Below are 19,848 nucleotides of genomic sequence, written 5' to 3' on the forward strand. Positions count from 1 at the left end.
AATGAAAGCATTATTGAACATAGCAGGAGGTAGTTTATGGAGCCCATTACACTAAGAGATGATCCAAGCAGAAAATAGATATGGTTCCAAAAGGGGCTGCAATGAATTCTCATGAATGATAGTTGTTCCTAATTCAAGTGGAGAAAAGTACTTTACCTGAAATTTTAAGACTGTTATCTTGGAGAGCAATCACGCTTTTCTTCCCAGCATTTTTGATGCAGTATTTTTTCTATCAAGTCTTGTACTGGGTGGGTTGACTCATGTTCTTGAATTTTGTAGCATTTAGTAAAGGGCATTGTCTTCTTTGTTACGAGAGTGTGTGTGGACTGGCCAGGTGAAGGCCTGTAAAACGGAGACTTTCCGTGCGTGCGTCTTCCTTTTACAGATGGGGGGTGGGGCGGGTGAGTGAGGCATCAGGGAGGGGAGGTGACTTACCCATTCTCACAGAGTGACTCAGTAGCTAAGGTAAGACCAGATGGCAGGTTTCCGACCAGGATTGTTGTTTGTTTTTCCATTACAGCATGTTGGCTTACGTTATTGGCCAGTTAGAGAAATAAACGCAGAGCGGTTAAATAATTTACCCAGGCTGCCTGGGATGTTACTGGCAGAGCCAGATGAGTTCATTCCCTCAGCCTAGGTATTCTGGCATGAGTGAGAGTTTAACGAGACAGACTGGAAGTAGTGATCATAGCTGAGATTTGGACGTTTTTGCTTATTGCGCTTAAAATAAATCCTTTTAGGGGCGCCTGGGTGGCTCAGTGGGTTAAGCGTCCAGCTTCAGCTCAGGTCATGATCTTGCTGTTCTGAGGTCGAGCCCCACATCCGGCTCTGGGCTGTCAGCGTAGAGCCTGGAGCCTGCTTCGGATTCTGTGTCTCTGTCTCTCTCTGCCCCTCCCCTGCTCACACTCGGTCTCTGTCTCTCTCAAAAGTAAACAAACATTACTTATTTAAAAAGTAAATAAAAATAAAACCTTTTAATTTTAGAGTTTTATTTTATATATTGTGTAATTGAAGTACAGCTGGCATACAGTGTTACTAGTTTTAGGTGTACAACATGGTGATTCAATGAGTCTGTACTTTATGCCCTGCTCGCCACAGAGGAGCTACCACATGTCACCTGGCAACGCCATTTCAGGATCACTGACTGTATTCTCTGTATGCTGTGCCTGATATCCCCATGATTATTCATTCCAGAACTGGAAACCTGTCCCACCTACTACTTTTCGCCCATTTTGCCCATCCTCCACACCCTCACGACCATCAGTTTGTTCTCTGTACTTAGGAGTCTATTTCTGCTTCTCGTTTGTTTTGTTTTTCAGATTTCGCATCTAAGTGAAATCATACGATACGTGTCTCTCCTCCTGACTCATTTCACTTAGCGTAATACCCTCTAGCTTCATTCGTGTTGTCACAAATGGCAAGATTTCATTCTTTTTTATGGCCGAGAAATATTCCATTGTGTACATATATCACATCTTTATTCATTCATCTGTCCGTGGACACATGGGTTACTTCCATATCTCGGCTGCTGTAAATACTGCAGGACGCACAGGGCTGCGTGTACCTTTTTGAATGCGTGCTTCTGTTTTCTTTGGATAAACACCCAGTAACGGAATTACTGGATCATACGTTTTTTCTATTTTTAATTTTTTGAGGAACCTGCTGCTGTTTTCCACCTGACTATACCAATTTACACTCCCACCAGCTGTGCGCAAGGGTTCCCTTTTCTCCACTTCCTCACCAATACTTGCTGTTTCTTATCTTTTTGATTCTAGCTGTTCTGACAGGTGTAAGGTGATATCTCATTGTGGTTTTGATTTGCATTTCTCTGATGGTTCACAGTGATATTGAGCATCTTTTCATGTGTCTGTTGGCTTAGAAAAATGTGTGTCCATTTTTAACCCGATTATTTGTTTTTTTGGTGTTGAGTTGTATACATTTTTTATATATTTTGGATATTAAGTCCTTACCAGATACATCATTTGCAAGTATCGTTTGCCAGTTGGTAGATTGCCATTTTGGTTTTTTGTTCGTTTCCTTCACTGTGCCAAAGCTTTTTATCTTGGTGTAGTCCCAATAGTTTATTTTTGTTTTTGTTTCCCTTGCCTGAGGAGACCTATCTAGAAAAAGGCTAATGTCAAAGAGATAACTGCCTATGTTTTCTTCTAGGAGTCTTACGGTTTCAGGTCTCAGGTGTAGATCATTAATCCGTTTTGAGTTTATTTTTGTGTATGGTTGAAAAAAAATGGTCCAGTTTCATTCCTTTTTATGTAGCTGTCCAGTTTTCTCAACACCATTTATTGAAGAGATTGTCTGTTCCCCATTGTATATTCTTGCCTCCTTTGTTGCAGATTAATTGGCCTGGATTTATTTCTGGGCTCTCTGTTCTGCTGATCTATGTGTCTGTTTTTGTGCCAGTACCATATTGTTGGGATTGCTGCAGCTTTGTAGTGTATCTTGAAATCTGGGATCGTGATACCTACAGCTTTGTTCTTTCAAGATTGCTTTGGCTGTTTGGGATCTTTTGTGGTTCCATAAAAATTTTAGGATTAATTTGGTTTTAGTTCTGGGAAAAGTGTTGATGGTAGTTTGATAGGGATTACATTGAATCTGTAGGTTGTTTTGGCTTGTGTGGACATTTTAACAATACTAACTCTTCCAATCCATGGGCGTGGAGTAGCTTTCCATTTCTTTGTGTTGTCGTCAGTTTCTTTGATCAGTGTTTTACAGTTTTCAGAGTACAAGCCTCTCACTTCCTTGGTTAAGTTTATTCCTAAGTATTTGATATTTTTGGTGCAATTGTAAATAGAATTGTTTTCTTAATTTCTGTTTCTGCTACTTTATTATTAGTGTCTAGTCATGCAACCAACTTCCGTGTATTAATTTTGTATCCTGCAACTTTACTGGATTCATCTGTTATTTCTGATAGTTCTTTGGTGGAGTCTTTAGGGATTTTTATCCCTATTTTATATGATGTATAGCATCATATCATCCTCAAATAATGATGGTTTAACCTCTTTCTTGCCGATTGGATGCCCTTTATTTCTTCTTTTGTCTGTTTGCTGTGGTTAGGACTTCTAGTACTGTGTTGAATAAAAGTGGTGTATTTGGACATCCTTGTCTTTTTCCTGATCTTAGAGGAAAAGCTCTATTTTTCACCACTGAGTGTGATGTTAGCTGTGGGTTTTTCACACACAGCCTTTATTATGTCAAGGTATGTAGCCTCTAAATCCGCTTTGTTGAGGTTTTTTATCATGAATGGTTGTTGAATTTTGTCACGTGCTTTTTCTGCGTATATTGAGATCACACGATTTTTATTTTTCATTTTGTTAACGTGGTATATATCAATCACATTGATTTGCAAATATTGAACTATCCTTGTATCCCTGGGATAAATCTCACTTGATCGTGATAAATGATTCTTTTAATGTATTATTGAATTCAGTTTGCTAATATTTTGTTGAGGATTTTTTGCATATATGTTCGTCAGGGATAGCGGCCTGTAGTTTTCTTGTTTTGTAGTGTCTTTGTCTGGTTTTGGTATCAGGGTAATGCTAGCCTCGTGGAATGCATTTGGAAGCTTTCCTTCCCCTTCTGTTTTTTGGAATAGTTTGAGGAAAATAGGTATTAACTCTTCTTTAAATGTTTGGTAGAATTCACCTGTTAATCCATCTGGTCGTAAACTTTTGTTTGTTGGGAGTTTTTTTGATTACTGATTCAATTTCATTACCAGTAATTGGTTTGTTCAAATTTTCTATTTCTGATTAAGTTTTGGAGGATTGTATGATTCTAGGAATTTATCCATTTTTTCTAGGTTGTCTAATTTGTCAGCATATAATTTTTTGTAGAATCTTAATAATCATTTGTATTTCTGTGGTGTTAGTTATTATTTCCCCTTTCATTTCTGATTTATTTTTATTTATTTATTTTACATAGGTCTTCTTTTTTTCTTGGTAAGTCTGACTTATCAATATTTTTTATCTTTTCAGAGAACCAGCTCTCAGTTTCATGGATTCTTTTTTCCTATTGTTTTTTTGGTCTGGTAATTCATTTGTTTCTGCATTGATCTTTATTATTTTCTTCCTTCTCCTAATTTTGGGCTTGGTTTGTTCTTTTTTTCCCCTAGTTCCTTTAGGTGTAAGGTTAAATTGTTTGAGATTTTTCTTTGTTTCCTATATTGCTATAAATTTCTCTAAGGGAAATTTTGTTTAGAGGGATGCTTTTGCTGTATCTCAAAGATTTTGGACCGTGATGTTTTCATTTTCATTTGTCTCCAGGTACTTTTTAATTTCCTCTTTGATTTCTTCCCTGACCCTTTGGCTGTTTAGTAGCATATTTTTGGTTTTTTTTTTTTTATCCGCCACATGTTTGTGTTTTTTTCCCAGTTTTTTTCTTGTAATTGATTTCTAGCTTCATATTGTTGTGCTCAGAAAATATACATCATATGATTTCAATCTTAAGTTTATTGAGACTTGTTTTGTGACCTAACATATGATGTATCCTAGAGGGTGTTCCATGTGTACTTGAAAAGAATGTGTATTCTGTCATTTTTGGATGGAGTGTTCTCTATATAGCTGTTAAGTCCATTTGGTCTAACGTGCCATTCAAAGACACCGTTTCATTATTGATTTTCTGCCTGGGTGTAACCGGGGTGCTGAAGTCCCCCATTATTATTATATTATTGTCAGTTTCTCCCTGTATGTCTGCTGATATTCGCCTTACGTATTTAGATGCTCCATTGTTGGGCGCGTAGATATTTGCAATCGTGATATTCTCTTGTTGGATTTAAAATAAATCCTTTTTAAAAGGCTGTCTGAAATGGTGGGTCTATTCTATTGTTCTACACTTAATCCTAAGTACAGATAAAGCTCTAGATAGCTAATGTAATAAATACTTATACATTACTTGTGAGCGTAAGATAGTTTATTTTAAATCATTTAGAGTCACAAGGAATTATTCTCTTCAGTTTGAGGTAAAACTATTATGTACACAGGTGCTCAGTTAAAGTGTTTTTGTCACTTAATTTCATATTGTAAAAGCAAACAGGTAAAATTGTAGTACTAAAGTTGTAGGCATATTATTAGTCTAGAAAGAGATTTAAAAATCTTCTAACATAAGACGTAACTTTTGGATTAACTTATAATAACCTGGTTTTATATTCTTGGTGCTACCAGTGTCTTGTTTCATAAACATTCTTAATGGGGCATCATCGCCCCCAAAGGGGTGAAAATTGATTCTGGGGGGGTAAAAAAAATTATTCATTTTATATATGAAGCACAGATATGCATATACTATGTAAACATACATACAGTACGTTTGTGATAATATTTCCATGGGGAGGGTGTATCATGCATGATTAGGAATAAAAGTCTAAAAAGGCCGAGTGGAGTTGTATTTAACCCTGGTACCTGGCACAGAGCTTCTAAGGTAATATTATAAATTAGTAATTGGTTTGTGTCCCGATCCTGAAACAGCTCCAGATCTATAAAGGTGAAGGGAGCATCTTTTATTATTCACTAACAAGCCCCTTTTCAACCACACCTGAGTCATGTTAACTTTGGAAAGCCCCTAAACGTGGGGGGCTGGTTGTCAGGGGAACCAGCCACGTGAGTAGAGGGTTGCAACCTTTAGCCCCACCCCCTGACTGGTTGAGTTAGGGCTGATGGTTGAGTTAGGCACCGAGGGTCCAAGATTTAGTCAATCGTGCCTGTGTAAGGGACCCTCCCTAGAAACCCTAAGCAACCTTCCAGGTTGGTGAACACACTGAGGCGCTGGGAAGGTAGCACACTCTGATACGTTGCCCTGTGCGTCTCTTCCGTTTGGCTGTTCCCGAGTTACATTCTTTCATTTTAAATTGGTAAGTTTAGTAAGTTAACTGACTTGAGTTCTGTGAGCCATCCTAGCAGAGTATGGAACCAAGGGAGGGGTCGTGGGAGCTCTCAATTTATAAGCCAGTTGGAAGTTCAGGTGACCACTGAGACTTGTATTTGGTGTCTGAAGTTGGCGGGGAAACGAGGGCAGCCTTGTGGGATTGCGCCCTTAGCCTGGGGGGTCTGGGCTAACTGTAGGCAGTTAGTATCAGAATCGTCAATTGTAGGACATCCAATTGACATTATACGAGAATTGGAGAGTCGTACGGTGTGGAAAAACCCACGCATCTGGTGTCAGAAGTGTTGGTTATGAGTAGAGAAGGAAACAGCAGTTTTTCCTTTAGGGGCCATGATGAAAATGGTTGAGAAACAGTGAGCTGAAGGATATATTCTAAACTCTTCCTCAGAGGAAATGCCCAGATTCCACTGTCTTCATTGTAATCTAGTTTCTAGTGATGCAGGTGGGTAAGGATTAAGCGGAATTTTAATAGTGGAAACAGCAATTCTTTCATTTGATAGTTTTCTGTGTTCCCATTATAAACGGGAAGAATTAGGGGCACCTGGGTGGCTCAGTTGGTTGAGCATCCGGCTTCGGCTCAGGTTATGATCTCGCGGTTCATGAGTTTGAGCCCCGCATCTGGCTCTGTGCTGACAGCTCAGAGCCTGGAGCCTGCTTCCTATTCCGTGTCTCCATTCTCTCTCTGCCCCTCCCCTGCTCGCTCTCTCTCTGTCAAAAATAAATATTAAAAAAATTTTTGTTTAAATAAAAAGAAATAATCACTTATTAATGTATGCCCCCCCCCCCCCCCCCGAATTTACTTGGTAACAAGACACTGAAGTAGAAATCCCAGATTCCAGTTTAAGGAACCATTTACAACTGGGGTATGGAGCAGTGGCAAGAAATAAGTACCAAAAACACAAGGTCTGTCTGGTTACCTGATACCTACCCTACTCTCTTGAGAAAGTAGATGGCTAATGCCCTTAGTATATATTTTTTTTTAAAAGAGAGGGTAAAAAATGATTGAATAAAAACTTAATCATTAAATTTAATGTTATCGGAAAATAAAACAACATCAAATTAATGAGAGGGAGAGTGGTAAACAAAGAGGGTTCTAGAGGGTCTGTCTCTGCCTTGGTCATCTTGGGAAAATGGCATCATGTCTCTGGACCCCAGTTTCCTCATCTCTAGGATAGGGTAGAATTATACCAACATTACATTCTGTGGACTCACATTCCTTGAATCAGAGTGAGTCGCTCCTCTTTTTATCCCATGTCTAATATTGTGGAACTTTTGAAGGAATGATTTGAATGATCTCTTAACACTTGTTTAACTGAATGTTGTGGTCAAAAATAAAATAAATAGATCCATGTGTGTGTGTGCGTGTGTGTGTGTGTGTGTGTGCATGTACTGAAGGCATAACTTGGTGGAAGAGGTTTGTTGTAAGAGAACAAGGGGAAGAGGGCATTGTGAACAATTAGAGAAGATGGAGTAAATGAGTCAAATGATGAGACTATGGTTTAAAAAAAATCGCCCCCCAAATTGTCCATAAGCAAATGAATGGTGGGAGATCCCTTCAGGCTAGTCACCCTGGAGGTAAGGCAGGCCCCCGCCTGTGGCCACCATGCAAAACATTTTTGGTAGTTTTCCTTTGGTATTCTTTCTAGAACTCGTTATGAACTACATAAGAAAAGTCCTCTTTTTCTTTATGGTAACATCTTATGGTTCCCCACACTTGGTTCTGAATGACTTTTCACTTGATTCTAAAAATTCCTCTGAGGATTTTCAAGAGTGTGCTTCAGGCTCTGGAGATATGACTCTATGGTGGAGTCATGATTGAAATTAGTGTAGGGGCGCCTGGGTGGCTCAGTCGGTTGGGCGTCCGACTTCAGCTCAGGTCATGATCTCGCAGTTTGTGGGTTTGAGCCCCGCGTCAGGCTCTTTGCTGATGGCTCAGAGCCCGGAGCCAGCTTCAGGTTCTGTGTCTCCTTCTCTCTGTTCCTCCCCTGCTCACACTCTGTCTCTCTCTCTCTCAAAAATAAATAAAGATTTAAAAAATTAAAAATAAATTAGTGTAAAGCTTTCCTTTACAACTTTGGAAAAGACAGTACTCATTCTGATGTTTAGTGCAGTTTGTTAAGAAATTGTGTGTATGCGTGCATAGAGAAAAGGAGCAGGAGGACATATACCAAAGCATTGATTGGCATCTTTTATGGTTTCATTTTCTTCTTTATACTGTTCTCTACTTTCCGAATTTTCTATGGTGAACATTTCGTTTATAGTCAGGATAAAGGAAAAAAGCATAGTCTGGTTACTTTCTGGTTATGTTCATTGTATCTTCAGGTATTGGCAGAAACAGTTCTAGACTTGGGAGCAGGTGCCCCGGTGTGGGAGAGCACGGATTCACGTACTGCCAGCTACGGTGCATCAGAGTTTTGTCTTTCCAAGCAATGAATAGTTCATTGAAAGAGAATAAATCAGTTTTTCTAATTCTTGTGTGATTTCAGAATCATTCATTTCATTATGTCAAGCAGAAGTGGAATGTGATAGGGGCGCCTGGGTGGCTCAGTGGGTTAAGTGTCTGACTTCTGCTCAGGTCATGATCTCACGGTTTGTGAGTTCCAGCCCCGCATCGGGCTGTGTGCTGACGGCTCAGAGCCCGGAGCCTGCTTCGGATTCTGTCTCCTTCTCTCTGTGCTCCTCTCCCACTCACACTCTGTCTCTCTCCTCTCTCAAAAATCAACATTAAAAAAAAAAAACAACTTTTTTTTTAAAGAAGTGGAATGTGAAAAAGATGTGTAGGCTTATTTCCCAAATACTAGTGAAATCATTTTTGATGGAGTACTTGCTTAAAATAAGTTTTCATGGTGTGATTTAAAAATAAGAAAAAATAGGCCCAGCGTCTCTATGGAAGTCGAAAATCTTAGCTGTGGTGTAAGTGGGGTCACGTGTATCACTGGGTAGAAAACAAAATATTTTGTGGGGAGAGAAAGGGGATGTAAAGAAAACTTGAACTTCTACAGATGGCGCCAACTAATTGCCGCTTTAAAGAAATAAAAGCCGAATATGGACACAGAAAATACATAACAGGTCATCTAAGACGTTTTGGGTGTGTGGTCGTGGGAATCCTTAATACTGTGGCTGTGTTGTGTAGGAATTTGAAGTAAAAACCTCTCTGGCTAACACAGTGCAGCCTGAGTCCTATCAGGCCGTCAGCGGATATCCCAGCCTCCTTCGTATGTTTAACCTTCTGCTAAGATTTCCCTCTGGGCCCAAGTTTTCAGTTCTGTAAGTGTCTCAGGGAATGGAAGTCACAGTTGCTGTGTGAAGTGCATGTTACGTTTCTACAAAAATCCTGGGCTTTTATTTTATTTTTTTAATGTTTCTATTTTATTTTTGAGAGGGAGAGACAGAGCATGAGTGGGGGAGGGGCAGAGAGAGAATGGGAGACACAGAATCCAAAGGAGGCTCCAGGCTCCTAAGCTGTCGGCACAGAGACCGATGCATGTCTCAAACCCACAAACTGTGAGATCATGACCTGAGCCGAAGTTGGTCGCTCAACCGACTGAGCCACCCAAGCATCCCCAAAGTCCTGTGCTTTTAGATTTATGAAGAGATACCCAAACACTGTCATCTATATGAAATTTTCTGGAAACTTATTAAAAAAATAAATATATAAATAGAAGCTCCTCCCCAAGGCACATGAAATCTTTATTCTAGAGGCCGTAGCTCTGTTTCTGACACTTGTGTAAGAATTCTGTGCTAATGACCAGCACCACTAGAGTTTTTCATGACTATCCTTTTTAAAATCTAGTATTCCACAGGTGCCAACTGAGTAGTCTGAAACGGAATTAGATGTTTTTAGGACCAGAGTTTAATATACTTACTGTGCCTTCCTGAAGAATTTATTTTCCACCATTAACAACTTCCCTTTTCTCTAGCTCTGAAGCTCCAGAAGAATCCGTTCAGTAAGTGGATTAATTTATTCCTTCCTAGTGTAGTGTTTTGTGGCATCGATAAAACGAGAGGGGCAAAAGCCAATTTCAACAACTACCTGCTAAAGAAATAAATTCTTCTTAATAGGGATGATATTTCCATGCCCTGAGTCCTGGGGAGAAAAATCTGGCAAACAAGAAAAGATTTATGTAATCCTTTCCTATGAGAATGGTTTTACAGTGGGTGCACAGGGGCAGAATTTTGCTAAACACGTTTTGAACTAGGCAGGACTGAGTTTGTTTAAAGCCATAGGTGGATAAAATATCATCCAAGTTTTTTTGAGCAACATTAATGTGCGAGCGATCCACTTTGTATAAACAAGAATGAATTGCTTTTCTAATCATGACAATTTCTATGTTTCTGATCTCCTTAAAATATATGCAGGGGAACATCGTGAACTCTCTTGTCAGTTGACTACATTTCTCCGTTGTTTATAAGAAAATCCTGAGCGAAAGTCCTTCCAGCTTATTATAATTAGTCCAAAACCTGATTATAAACTCGTAGTCATCTGTGAACCTTAAAAGGATTAGGAAACTTAAGGTTCTTGTTTTTCTATTTAATAATTGTTTTTAAAAAGCCCAGCTAATTCAGAGCTACTGTAAGAGAGGCTAAAGAGTACCTCTTCATAAAATCACAGACACCTAGGGCAGAAAGGACCTTAACAACCATGAATATAGCACTCCTCTTATTTGACGGATCAAAAAATTGAGACACAGAAAGATTCATTAATTTGCCCGTGATCACATTGGGAGGCAGAGCCAGGAATGAAATCCAAGCTTTCTGACCTGGAGCCCAGTTCTCTTCCCACTATTCAGACTTTTTCGTGATCTACATTGAGTCTGGCTCTTCTAACTCCTGTCCCTCCCAGACCCCCTCCTCGGAGGCAGCCACTATAAAGAATGAGGGACTTTGGGGTGCCTGGGTGGCTCAGTCAGTTAAGTGTCCGACTCCGGCTTAGGTCATGATTTCGCGGTTCGTGAGTTCGAGCCCCGAGTCCAGCCCTGTGCTGACAGCTCGGAGCCTGCAGCCTGCTTCAGATTCATATTCTCTCTCTCTCTCTCTGTCTGTCTCTCTCTCTCTCTCTGTCTCTCTTTCTCTCTCAAAAATAAATAAAAACATTAAAAACATTAAAAAAAAAAAAAGAACGAGGGACTTTAAACAGACTGTTTTGATCAAACAATATGCCTAAGTTGACACAACATTGCCTTAGTCCTCATGGATTGCAGCCTGGCCTGCCAAGTTTAGGTGATGTCCAACAGAGGAAAAACATAAGCCGTGGAATTAGAATAGGCAGGGATTTGTGAATTGGATTTGAAGATTACCCCAAGCCCACTGTATTTCCAGTAACAGAGGTGAGGACTCTCTTACAGCAGTACCCTATTACTCAGGTACTGCCTTTTGTACAAAGAGCCTCAAGTCTACTCTAAGAGCTCCATGACATGGAGAATCCCTGTCAGAGCACTGAACTGTGTACAACTGCTTTAAAATCCTGGGGCGCCTGGGTGGCTCAGTCGGTTAAGCGTCCGACTTCAGCTCAGGTCACGATCTCACGGTCCGTGAGTTCAAGCCCTGTGTCAGGCTCTGGGCTGAAGGCTCAGAGCCTGAAGGCTGCTTCGGATTCTGTGTCTCCCTCTCTCTCTGCCCCTCCCCCTTTCATGCTCTGTCTCTCTCTGTCTCAAAAATAAATAAATGTTAAAAAAAATAAAAAATAAAATAAAATAAAATCTATAGCACATTGGACCAAATATCCCAGGCTCTCTGAAGCCATCAGTGTGAGACACCACATGGATCCACTTCTCTCAGCCTCTGGGTCTCCGCTGCCTTCCTTGGTGACACCTTAGCGCTTGGTCCTTGCGTGAGACGCACCCGAGCACGTGGCTTGGCATGTTCCTGGCAGAGTGACCGAGTTGGATGAGGAGGTAAAAGGGGCTCCAGGGGTACGTGGACGCTGGGGTACGGTGTGAGAAAATCAACAGGCCCCTGGTGCTGCCCAGTGCCCACACAGGTCCTGCAGCGGGCAGGGTACCCGCGGGGTGAGAGGCCGAGCTGGAAAAAACTGCGGGCCTCCGCCTAGCATGTGCGGTCGTTCTGGTGTCAAAGGACGGAGATGGCAGGTGTCTCTCTGTTGTCAGCACCTCTGTGTGACTGTCTGGCAACAGATTTCACACGATGGGGGTAGGACCTAGGAATCTCTAGGTGGTTTAAAGAGCTGAGGATGGGTCCAGGGAAGGGACAGATAGAGGAAAGGCAAGGGGAAGGAAGATAGCTTTTTGACAACTGTACCTTTAGACTCCTGGATTGTGGGTGTCGCCTTCTACTCTAAAGTAGTGATTTTCTTTTCTTTTTGTCCTTCCGACTTCCCTGATCCCTGTCCTTCAAAGATTCTCCTGGAGTATGTGTGAGAAGTTCAGCTTTCGGGGCACCTGGCTGGCTCAGTTGGAAGAGCGTGCGACTCTTGATCTTGGGCTTATGAGTTTGAGCCTCACGGTGGGCGTAGCGATCACTAAAAGTAAATAAAATAAGTAAACTTCAAGAAATGGAAGTTCAGCTTCCTTGGTGTCTGCCCTAGAGATTCTGCTTCAGTGAGTCTGAGATAGGGTCCTTGAATACCAGGCTAGTTTTAATAGGTGTTCCAGGTGATTCTGAGGAAGCTGTGATCGGCGCTAGGGCTGTCGTCATTTCTAGATGTTCTGCTCCAGATTTGTCCTCCATTGTAAATACAAACATTAAGAGTCTAGGGAGTCCTTATCCCTTACAAAATGAAAGCTTTATTTTAAAAAGCATGCATGCTCCTTTTCACCTGATGATAACGCACCTGTGTTGCTTTTTTGTAAATGTTTCTGAACATTTGAAACACCGTTTGAAACACTGCCATATTGGTTCATAGTGACTATTAAAACATGAGTGCTGTTAACCTTTGCAAAAGAACCACTGAGTGGTCTTGTTTGTTGTGGTGGACTGCCATTATATTTGGCCTGGACCTGTGTCTGTGAGTTTTAAAAATTATTCAGAATTGAGAGAGTATGGTGATTGTTGGTGACTATTTTCTTAAGAAGTTTTTATTCCAAAAAAATTCATATTTTCAAATAACAAGTATGAAGAAAATGCAAGCACGAGTCCATGCATTAAGATCTATAAATTCCTGGGGCGCCTGGGTGGCTCAGTCAGTTAAGCGGCCGACTTCGGCTCAGGTCACGATCTCGCGGTCCGTGAGCTCGAGCCCCGCGTCGGGCTCTGTGCGGACAGCTCAGAGCCTGGAGCCTGTTTCAGATTCTGGGTCTCCCTCTCTCTGCCCCTCCCCCGTTCATGCTCTGTCTCTCTCTGTCTCAAAAACAAATAAACGTTAAAAAAAAAAATTTTTGTATAAAAGATCTATAAATTCCTAATGTCCCAGAGTAACAGTTTTTATAGTTAGAACTCTTATAATGAGGAAATAGCCACTGTGTCTTTATCACGGTCATTTTAACACTTTAAAACGTAAGTAACAAATGTCCGTGACTGGATTGTTTTCTTTTCAGATAGGAACCAAGGCTTTAGCCTTCTCAGCTCATTGGCTGGAGCCAACCATAGCATTGGCTCAGCAGAGATGCGTCACTCAGAGGTAAAGATTTTTCCTGGATCCTTTGGTTTTAATTTCTCCTTGTCATTATGACTATACCATTTGTCATTTTTTCCTTTCCATTTAAGAGGCAGCAGAAAATAGTTAAAACGAGGATAAAAAGAGAATCTAAAACAGTCCTCTTGTGCCTGGTGCCTGTTGAGAGAAGGCTGGTTCAGCATTAAAGCAGTAAGCCCCTTCAAGATGATCACAATTTAGGCTCCCCCATGGGGTTTTTTGGGCTAGCGTACTTTAAAAAGCGTGCTAGGATTTCCTTGAGACATAAAGTTGCCTCCAGATCTTTGTGAAATAAAATTGATGGTTCTTTCTCAATACTTCCCATGTACGAGGCCCTGTACAAACCAGAGGCAGGGTCCCTGTCCTCAGTGAAGTTCCTAGTCTGACTTCAACCCTGTGTCCTCAAGGTCTTTGGTCCAAGTGTGCCTTGGTCAGCTTGCTGGAACCAAGAGCAAATGACACAGTGCCATGTGGTCTTTCCAGGCAACTTTTTCATCAGTCTTGAGCTCTTTGAGATATACTTACGTTGATTTTTGCATTTTGAATAAAACATGGCTCTTAAAGCAAACAAAAAACCACGTTTTAATAGCCAGTAGCAGAATCATAACACTTTCTAGTTTTTCCTTGAGGGAAAATACTCCTGAGTTAGTGAATTTTTAGCCTCTGATTTTTTTTTTTTTTTTTTTTCTTCTGTGACATCAACCCTTCTTCCATCTCTCTTTGTCTCTAGCTCCCATTTATTGCTTCTCTAGAGCCAACTGGGGAGTGGAAGTGTGAGCCTTTTTGGCTTCAGTTCTGAAATAGCCTGCAATTAAATTACTGCTTGTGTGTATTTCCCTCAACAGCAGCCCCGTTTGCCAGCAGCAGCTAGGACTGAATCTCTCTTGGATCATCGGGGCGGTGCATCTAACACAACAGATGCCCAGGCAGATAGCATCGTGGGTAAGTTCCTCCTTTGGCTGCCAGGAGACAGCTCTGTGGGACTTGGAATAGGTGTGGGACATACATCATCGAGGGGGAAATTGACTTTGAGGATGAACAAGGGAAGAAAATGGATGGTGTACCCCAATGAACGTGAGCCTGGCGGATGGCTATCAGCAAGGGAGGGAGAATCGCTGTATAAGCAATCTGCGGGTACCATTTTCTCTCGGATTCTCTCAGCAGGATCCTGATCCAGATCATCTTAGCTGAGACAGACAGAACCAGGTGGTGAAACAGCTTTATATCTCCATATTCCAGTTTTTTTTTCATAGTATTTAACAGTTGGCAGAATTGATGGTAACAAGAATAATACAACTTTATAAGCCCTTTCACATCCTTTTAAAGTTCTTTTATATCTGCTTTCCTGTGTTGGGTAATGAAGTTCAGCAGAAAAGTTATTTTATGGAGATGACGCTGAGGCCCAGAGCAGTTTAATAACTTGTCCAAGGGCATCTAACAAGAGGGTCCTGGAACCAAAACTCGAATCCACTCAGATGTCCAAAAGCCACGGGATGTGGTTGATAATAACTGTAAACGTTCCCTTGTTGTGGAACTGCGGACAGTTCTGCGTTCTCGCGACGCCACCACGGAGGGCCCATGTGCAGCTTTTAAAACACTTTCTGATTAGAAGATAATCCAGTAGAAAACTTAAGTGTTTGGAAATAGAAACATAAAAAGAAGGAAAAATTACATGTAATCTCTTTTCTCTTTCACATATTCAACCTTGTCTTCTAGTTGGGTCCCTCCTATTGGTTTAAAAAAATTTTTTTTAATGTGTTTATTTTTGAGAGAGAGACAGAGCATGAGTGGGGGAGGGGCAGAGAGAGAGAGAGGGAGACACAGAATCTGAAGCAGGGTCCAGGCTCTGAGCTGTCAGCACAGAGCCCGACACGGGGCTCCAACTCAGGAACAGCGAGATCATGACCTCGGCTGAAGTCAGACGCTTAACCAACCGAGCCACCCAGGTGCCCTTCTCCTATTGGTTTTAGACGTGCTAAAGTCTCTGTCATGGGAAAACAAAAACAAAAACGAACAACAGTAACCACACTGAAGAGGTAGCGAAGACAAGAACTGGCCTGAATAACATGGGGAAACAGCATCTGACTAAATACCATGAGGCTAAAAACAGAACTGAACAGAAATAGTGAACTCTGCCTAATGCATTAGATTCTCACGGGAGTATGGTTTAGAAATTCTGACACCATATATATTGTAGATGTATCAGGGTTGAAAAAATTAAAAAAATATAGATAATGAGAGCTAGGTTTCTCACTGTCCGAGAAAGAAGTCACATAAGGAAAGAAGAAGGCGGGACGCACCGTTTGGTACTGGGCTGGAACTGAAGGTGTTAGCGTGTGACAGCATACTTCTGCGCTAGAGCAATAGAGACGTGCGTATGCGTCCTACCACTTTCCACTGAGAGGGCCTGGAAGCACCATACTCCAATAGCAGTTGGCACCTTTAGCGTTCAAATTCTTTTTTTTTTTTTTTAATATTTATTTATTTTTGAGAGAGATAGAGAGCGAGTGGGGGAGGGGCAGAGGGAAAGGGAGACACAGAATCCGAAGCAGGCTCCAGGCTCCGAGCTGTCAGCACAGAGCCCGACGCGGGGCTTGAACTCACGAACTGTGAGATCATGACCCGAGCCGAAGTCGGACGCTTAACCGACTGAGCCACCCAGGCGCCCCTAGATCTTGATTTTTAAATACCATCCTCCAATAAAAGGATCCAGGGTCACTTGGAGAAGTGATTGATTCCAAGGCTAGAGACCGGAAAAATGCAGGATGAGCCTAGAGTTATCCTGTGGGGCCAGAACGTGAAGAAAAAAAAAAGAGGGGGGGGGGGAGCATGTTGAAAGGGCACCGGAACCAACTTGAAAGAGCTTCCTGTGGCTCATGCTGGAACAATTTGACCAGCAAAAATGAATTTAGTAGGGGCTCTGGGTGGCTCAGTCGGTTAAGCGTCCGACTTCAGCTCAGGTCATGATGTCATGAATCATGGGTTCGGGTCCCGCGTTGGGCTCTGTGTTGACAGCTCAGAGCCTGGAGCCTGCTTCCGATTCTGTGTCTCTCTCTCTCTCTCTCTCTCTCTCTCTCTCTCTCTCTCTCAATAAATAAACATTAAAAAACGAATTTAGTATTGGGCTATAATCCACAGAATAAACTAAAATATCTATGAATCCATACTAGCATAAGAAATAACTGAGTAAAAAAACAACCAGGGAAAAAAGGGAAGTCCTTCTTTATGGAAGAATTCTGGTAAAGGTAGAAGGAATGAGGGAAAGAAAAATCATCATTAGCCACACACCACAGTAATAATTGTCGTTGTGGCCAAGATCCACCGATGAACATGAAACTTAGGAGATGAAATTTTGAGAAGAGACACAATGCTTGCATGTTCCACAGTATCTTTCCCAAGATATTTATTTAGTACAGAGAGGATAATAGTAACTTTACACTGGAGACACCCGGCGGGCACCAGTTTTAACATCACTGGTAATAAGACACACCGACATCACCTGTCCCCTGACAGGAGGCACTGAAAGGGCACGTCACCTTTGAGGTCTTCATGCCAAAGGGGCATAGCCTCAGTCTAATAAGAAACCATCAGACAAACCCAGTTGGAGGGACATGATACAAAATAACTGACGAGTGCTCTTCAAAAGTGTCAAAGTCATGAAGGATGACAGAAGTCTAAGGAACTATCACACTTTGAAGAAGACTAAAGAGATCTGACGGCTGAATTCTGTGTAAGATCCTGGAACAGGATATTAGTGGGAAAACTGGTGAGGTCTGAATGAAGTCTGTAGGTTAGTTAATAGCACGTTACCATTTTGAACTTCTTGACATCCATAATTGTCCTTTAGTTACATAAGATGTTAATGCCAGGGGAAGAAGGCGGAACTTACTATTTTCGTAACTTTTTGATAGTACCGAAATTATGTCAAAATTAAAGAAAAAAAGGCAAAACCAAACCAACAAAGGTAAAACATCTGTCAACCCCGCAGCTCCCTCCTCTCTACTGAACTTCTTTCCATCCCTCACCCACTATTACTCTTCAGCTTTTGTCCCATTTGCCACTGAAACAGATCACCAGTGACCTCCATGCCACTAAATTTCGTAGACATTCTCCAGTCCTTGTCTTAACCTCTTGACAGCATTCAACATTGTGGATCGGTTCCTTTTGGAAGCATTTTCTTTGGCTCACCCAGCACATGCCCTGGTTTTCTTCCTACCTCTCTGGTTATTCCTTCTCTTTCTTTGATAGATGACCCTCCTTTACCCAGCCTTCACATATTGCCATCCCTCAGCACTCCATCTACCCTCCTCTGCCAAATCTATATCTAAGCATGAAGTGCTTCTCTGTTCAGTTACCATCTATACACAGATAAATCACAAATTTTTATCTCCAGCCCCGTATGTCAACTGCCTACGTGAAATGTCCGTGGAAATTTGTCCAAAGCAAATTTATTAACCAAAACGCATTTTTAACACCAAATTCTCTGTATGGCATTGTAGTAGATGCAGAGAATTAGAAGTTGTCCTTGTCTTCAAGCAGCTTACAGCCTCAAAATGTGGAGACAGGCCTTGCGATATAATGCTTAAAGTCGTGGGCTTGGGGTCCTGGACAACTGGGTTCCAATCGTGGCTCTGCCACTAGTGGTGAGATGACCCCGAGTAAGTTGTTTAGCCTCCGTGGGCCTTAGTTTCCCCTTATGTAGAAGAAAATTCTTCCTAACAATGCTGTTGCAAAAATGAAAAGGAATTACATACGTGAAAGCACTCGGTGATATAGACACAAAGATGAACTCTCTCGTACTGTAGTGGTATTTCGGTAACGTGGGGAGGTGTCAGAATGCAAAGTAGCATGTGCCAGGGCCAAGACAGTTCTAGAAACGCTAAGTATGGAATGAAATCTAGGGAAGGAGGCTTGTGATCTGGGATGCCTAGGGAAGACATCATAGAGGTGGTCGGTGTGGAGTGGAGAACGAGGAAGAATTCTGATTAAAAACAAATTTTGATGAAGAGGCAATAGGTTGCGGTAGAAATAATAAAGGCTTTGTAGTAATAGTTAGGATTTGGCTCTACTTCCGAATAACTGCAATTTTAGATGAATTCGTTGTTAAACCCAGCTTTCTCCGCGGATAAATTGCAGACATTGAGGTCTGTCCTAACCACCTTATATGGTGGTTGTCAGTAATAGGTGCGAAAATATTTGTTGTACGGGAAGATACGGCATAAATTCCAGACGCTTACTGTTGATCAGTGCACCTCAGCGGAGAGCGTGGCCTTTAGAGTTGGAAACGCCGGAGTCAGAATCCGAGCTCACGCTAGCTGTGACCTGGAGCCAGCCAGTCACTTCCACCCAGAGCTCTAGTTTTCTCATCTCTAAAGCGAAGCCATATTCTTTGCCTCAGCGGAATGCTGTAAGGCTGGAATATGCCACTTTTCGTTCACGAAGGCCCGCCAGCAGCCAGGCAGGCAGAAGCACTGTGAGCAGTGAAGACGGTGCACATGGAGTACTCGTCCAGTGATGACCCTGTCAGAGCTAGCACTGATTGCCTTGTATGCGCATTTAGCGCGTAGGTAAGTGATATGTGGCACCTAATGTGACAAATCCTTTTTTCAGATCCCATGTTAGATCTGGATATTCAAGAATTAGCCAGTCTTACTACCGGCGGAGGAGACTTGGAGAATTTTGAAAGACTGTTTTCCAAGTTAAAGGAAATGAAAGGTAATTGGATCCATTGCGTCTGACACACTCCCATCCTGGTGCTCCTCTGTTTTACGTGGTAGGATTTGGTTTGCTCACCGCTGATTGGATTCCATGCTCTGGTGTCAGCCGTCTGGGGAACCTTGGCTCCGGGGGGACCGTGCCATCTTTTGTTGGCAGAAATTCCCCGGGGAAAATTTTCCTCTTTCTCCACTCTCTTCCCTCTTACTTGCCCTTCTTCTCTTGCCTCTCTCAGTTTCTTTCAGTGTGTCTCATTAACCTGGAATCAGTAAGACCCCTGCCAGTTGACTCACATCATCCCCATCTGGAAAATCGGGAAGACTTAAACTCCCTAACAGCTCTAATGACTACACCATAAGCATTTGTCTTTGAAACCCATCTCCCATCTTCTAGCATTACAGCATCCACACACTCCAGACTCTCCTGTGCTATTAGATGAATTTCTTAAGATATATTTTCCCCCTAGACAAGGCCGCGACGCTTCCTCACGAGCAAAGAAAGTTGCATGCAGAAAAGGTGAGACAATCAGTCAGGTATTTATTGAGTGTCTACAAAAGGTCTGTTACTGTTATTAAATGTCACACTTGTTGATTTCTGTAAGTGTCTTAGTGTGAACTTTTCTTTGGATATTAACTTGGAACGAATTGAATGTT

The 19,848-nt window shown here is 41.8% G+C and overlaps 1 protein-coding gene across 3 annotated transcripts in view; it reads left to right on the plus strand.

The window, feature by feature from the left end:
• The window catches only part of AAGAB (alpha and gamma adaptin binding protein), a 115,354-nt gene that overhangs the window by 93,216 nt on the left and 2,290 nt on the right, over positions 1-19,848 (plus strand). For 2 of the 3 annotated variants that reach the window (XM_058740645.1, XM_058740643.1), the window contains 4 exons: positions 13,383-13,465; positions 14,326-14,422; positions 19,091-19,195; positions 19,662-19,711. In XM_058740645.1, the coding sequence (XP_058596628.1) occupies positions 13,383-13,465; positions 14,326-14,422; positions 19,091-19,195; positions 19,662-19,711 (335 nt within the window). The other variant, XM_058740644.1, reaches the window with a different exon arrangement.

This window comes from Neofelis nebulosa, chromosome 7 (genome assembly GCF_028018385.1).
Source record: "Neofelis nebulosa isolate mNeoNeb1 chromosome 7, mNeoNeb1.pri, whole genome shotgun sequence".
NCBI lineage: Eukaryota > Metazoa > Chordata > Mammalia > Carnivora > Felidae > Neofelis > Neofelis nebulosa.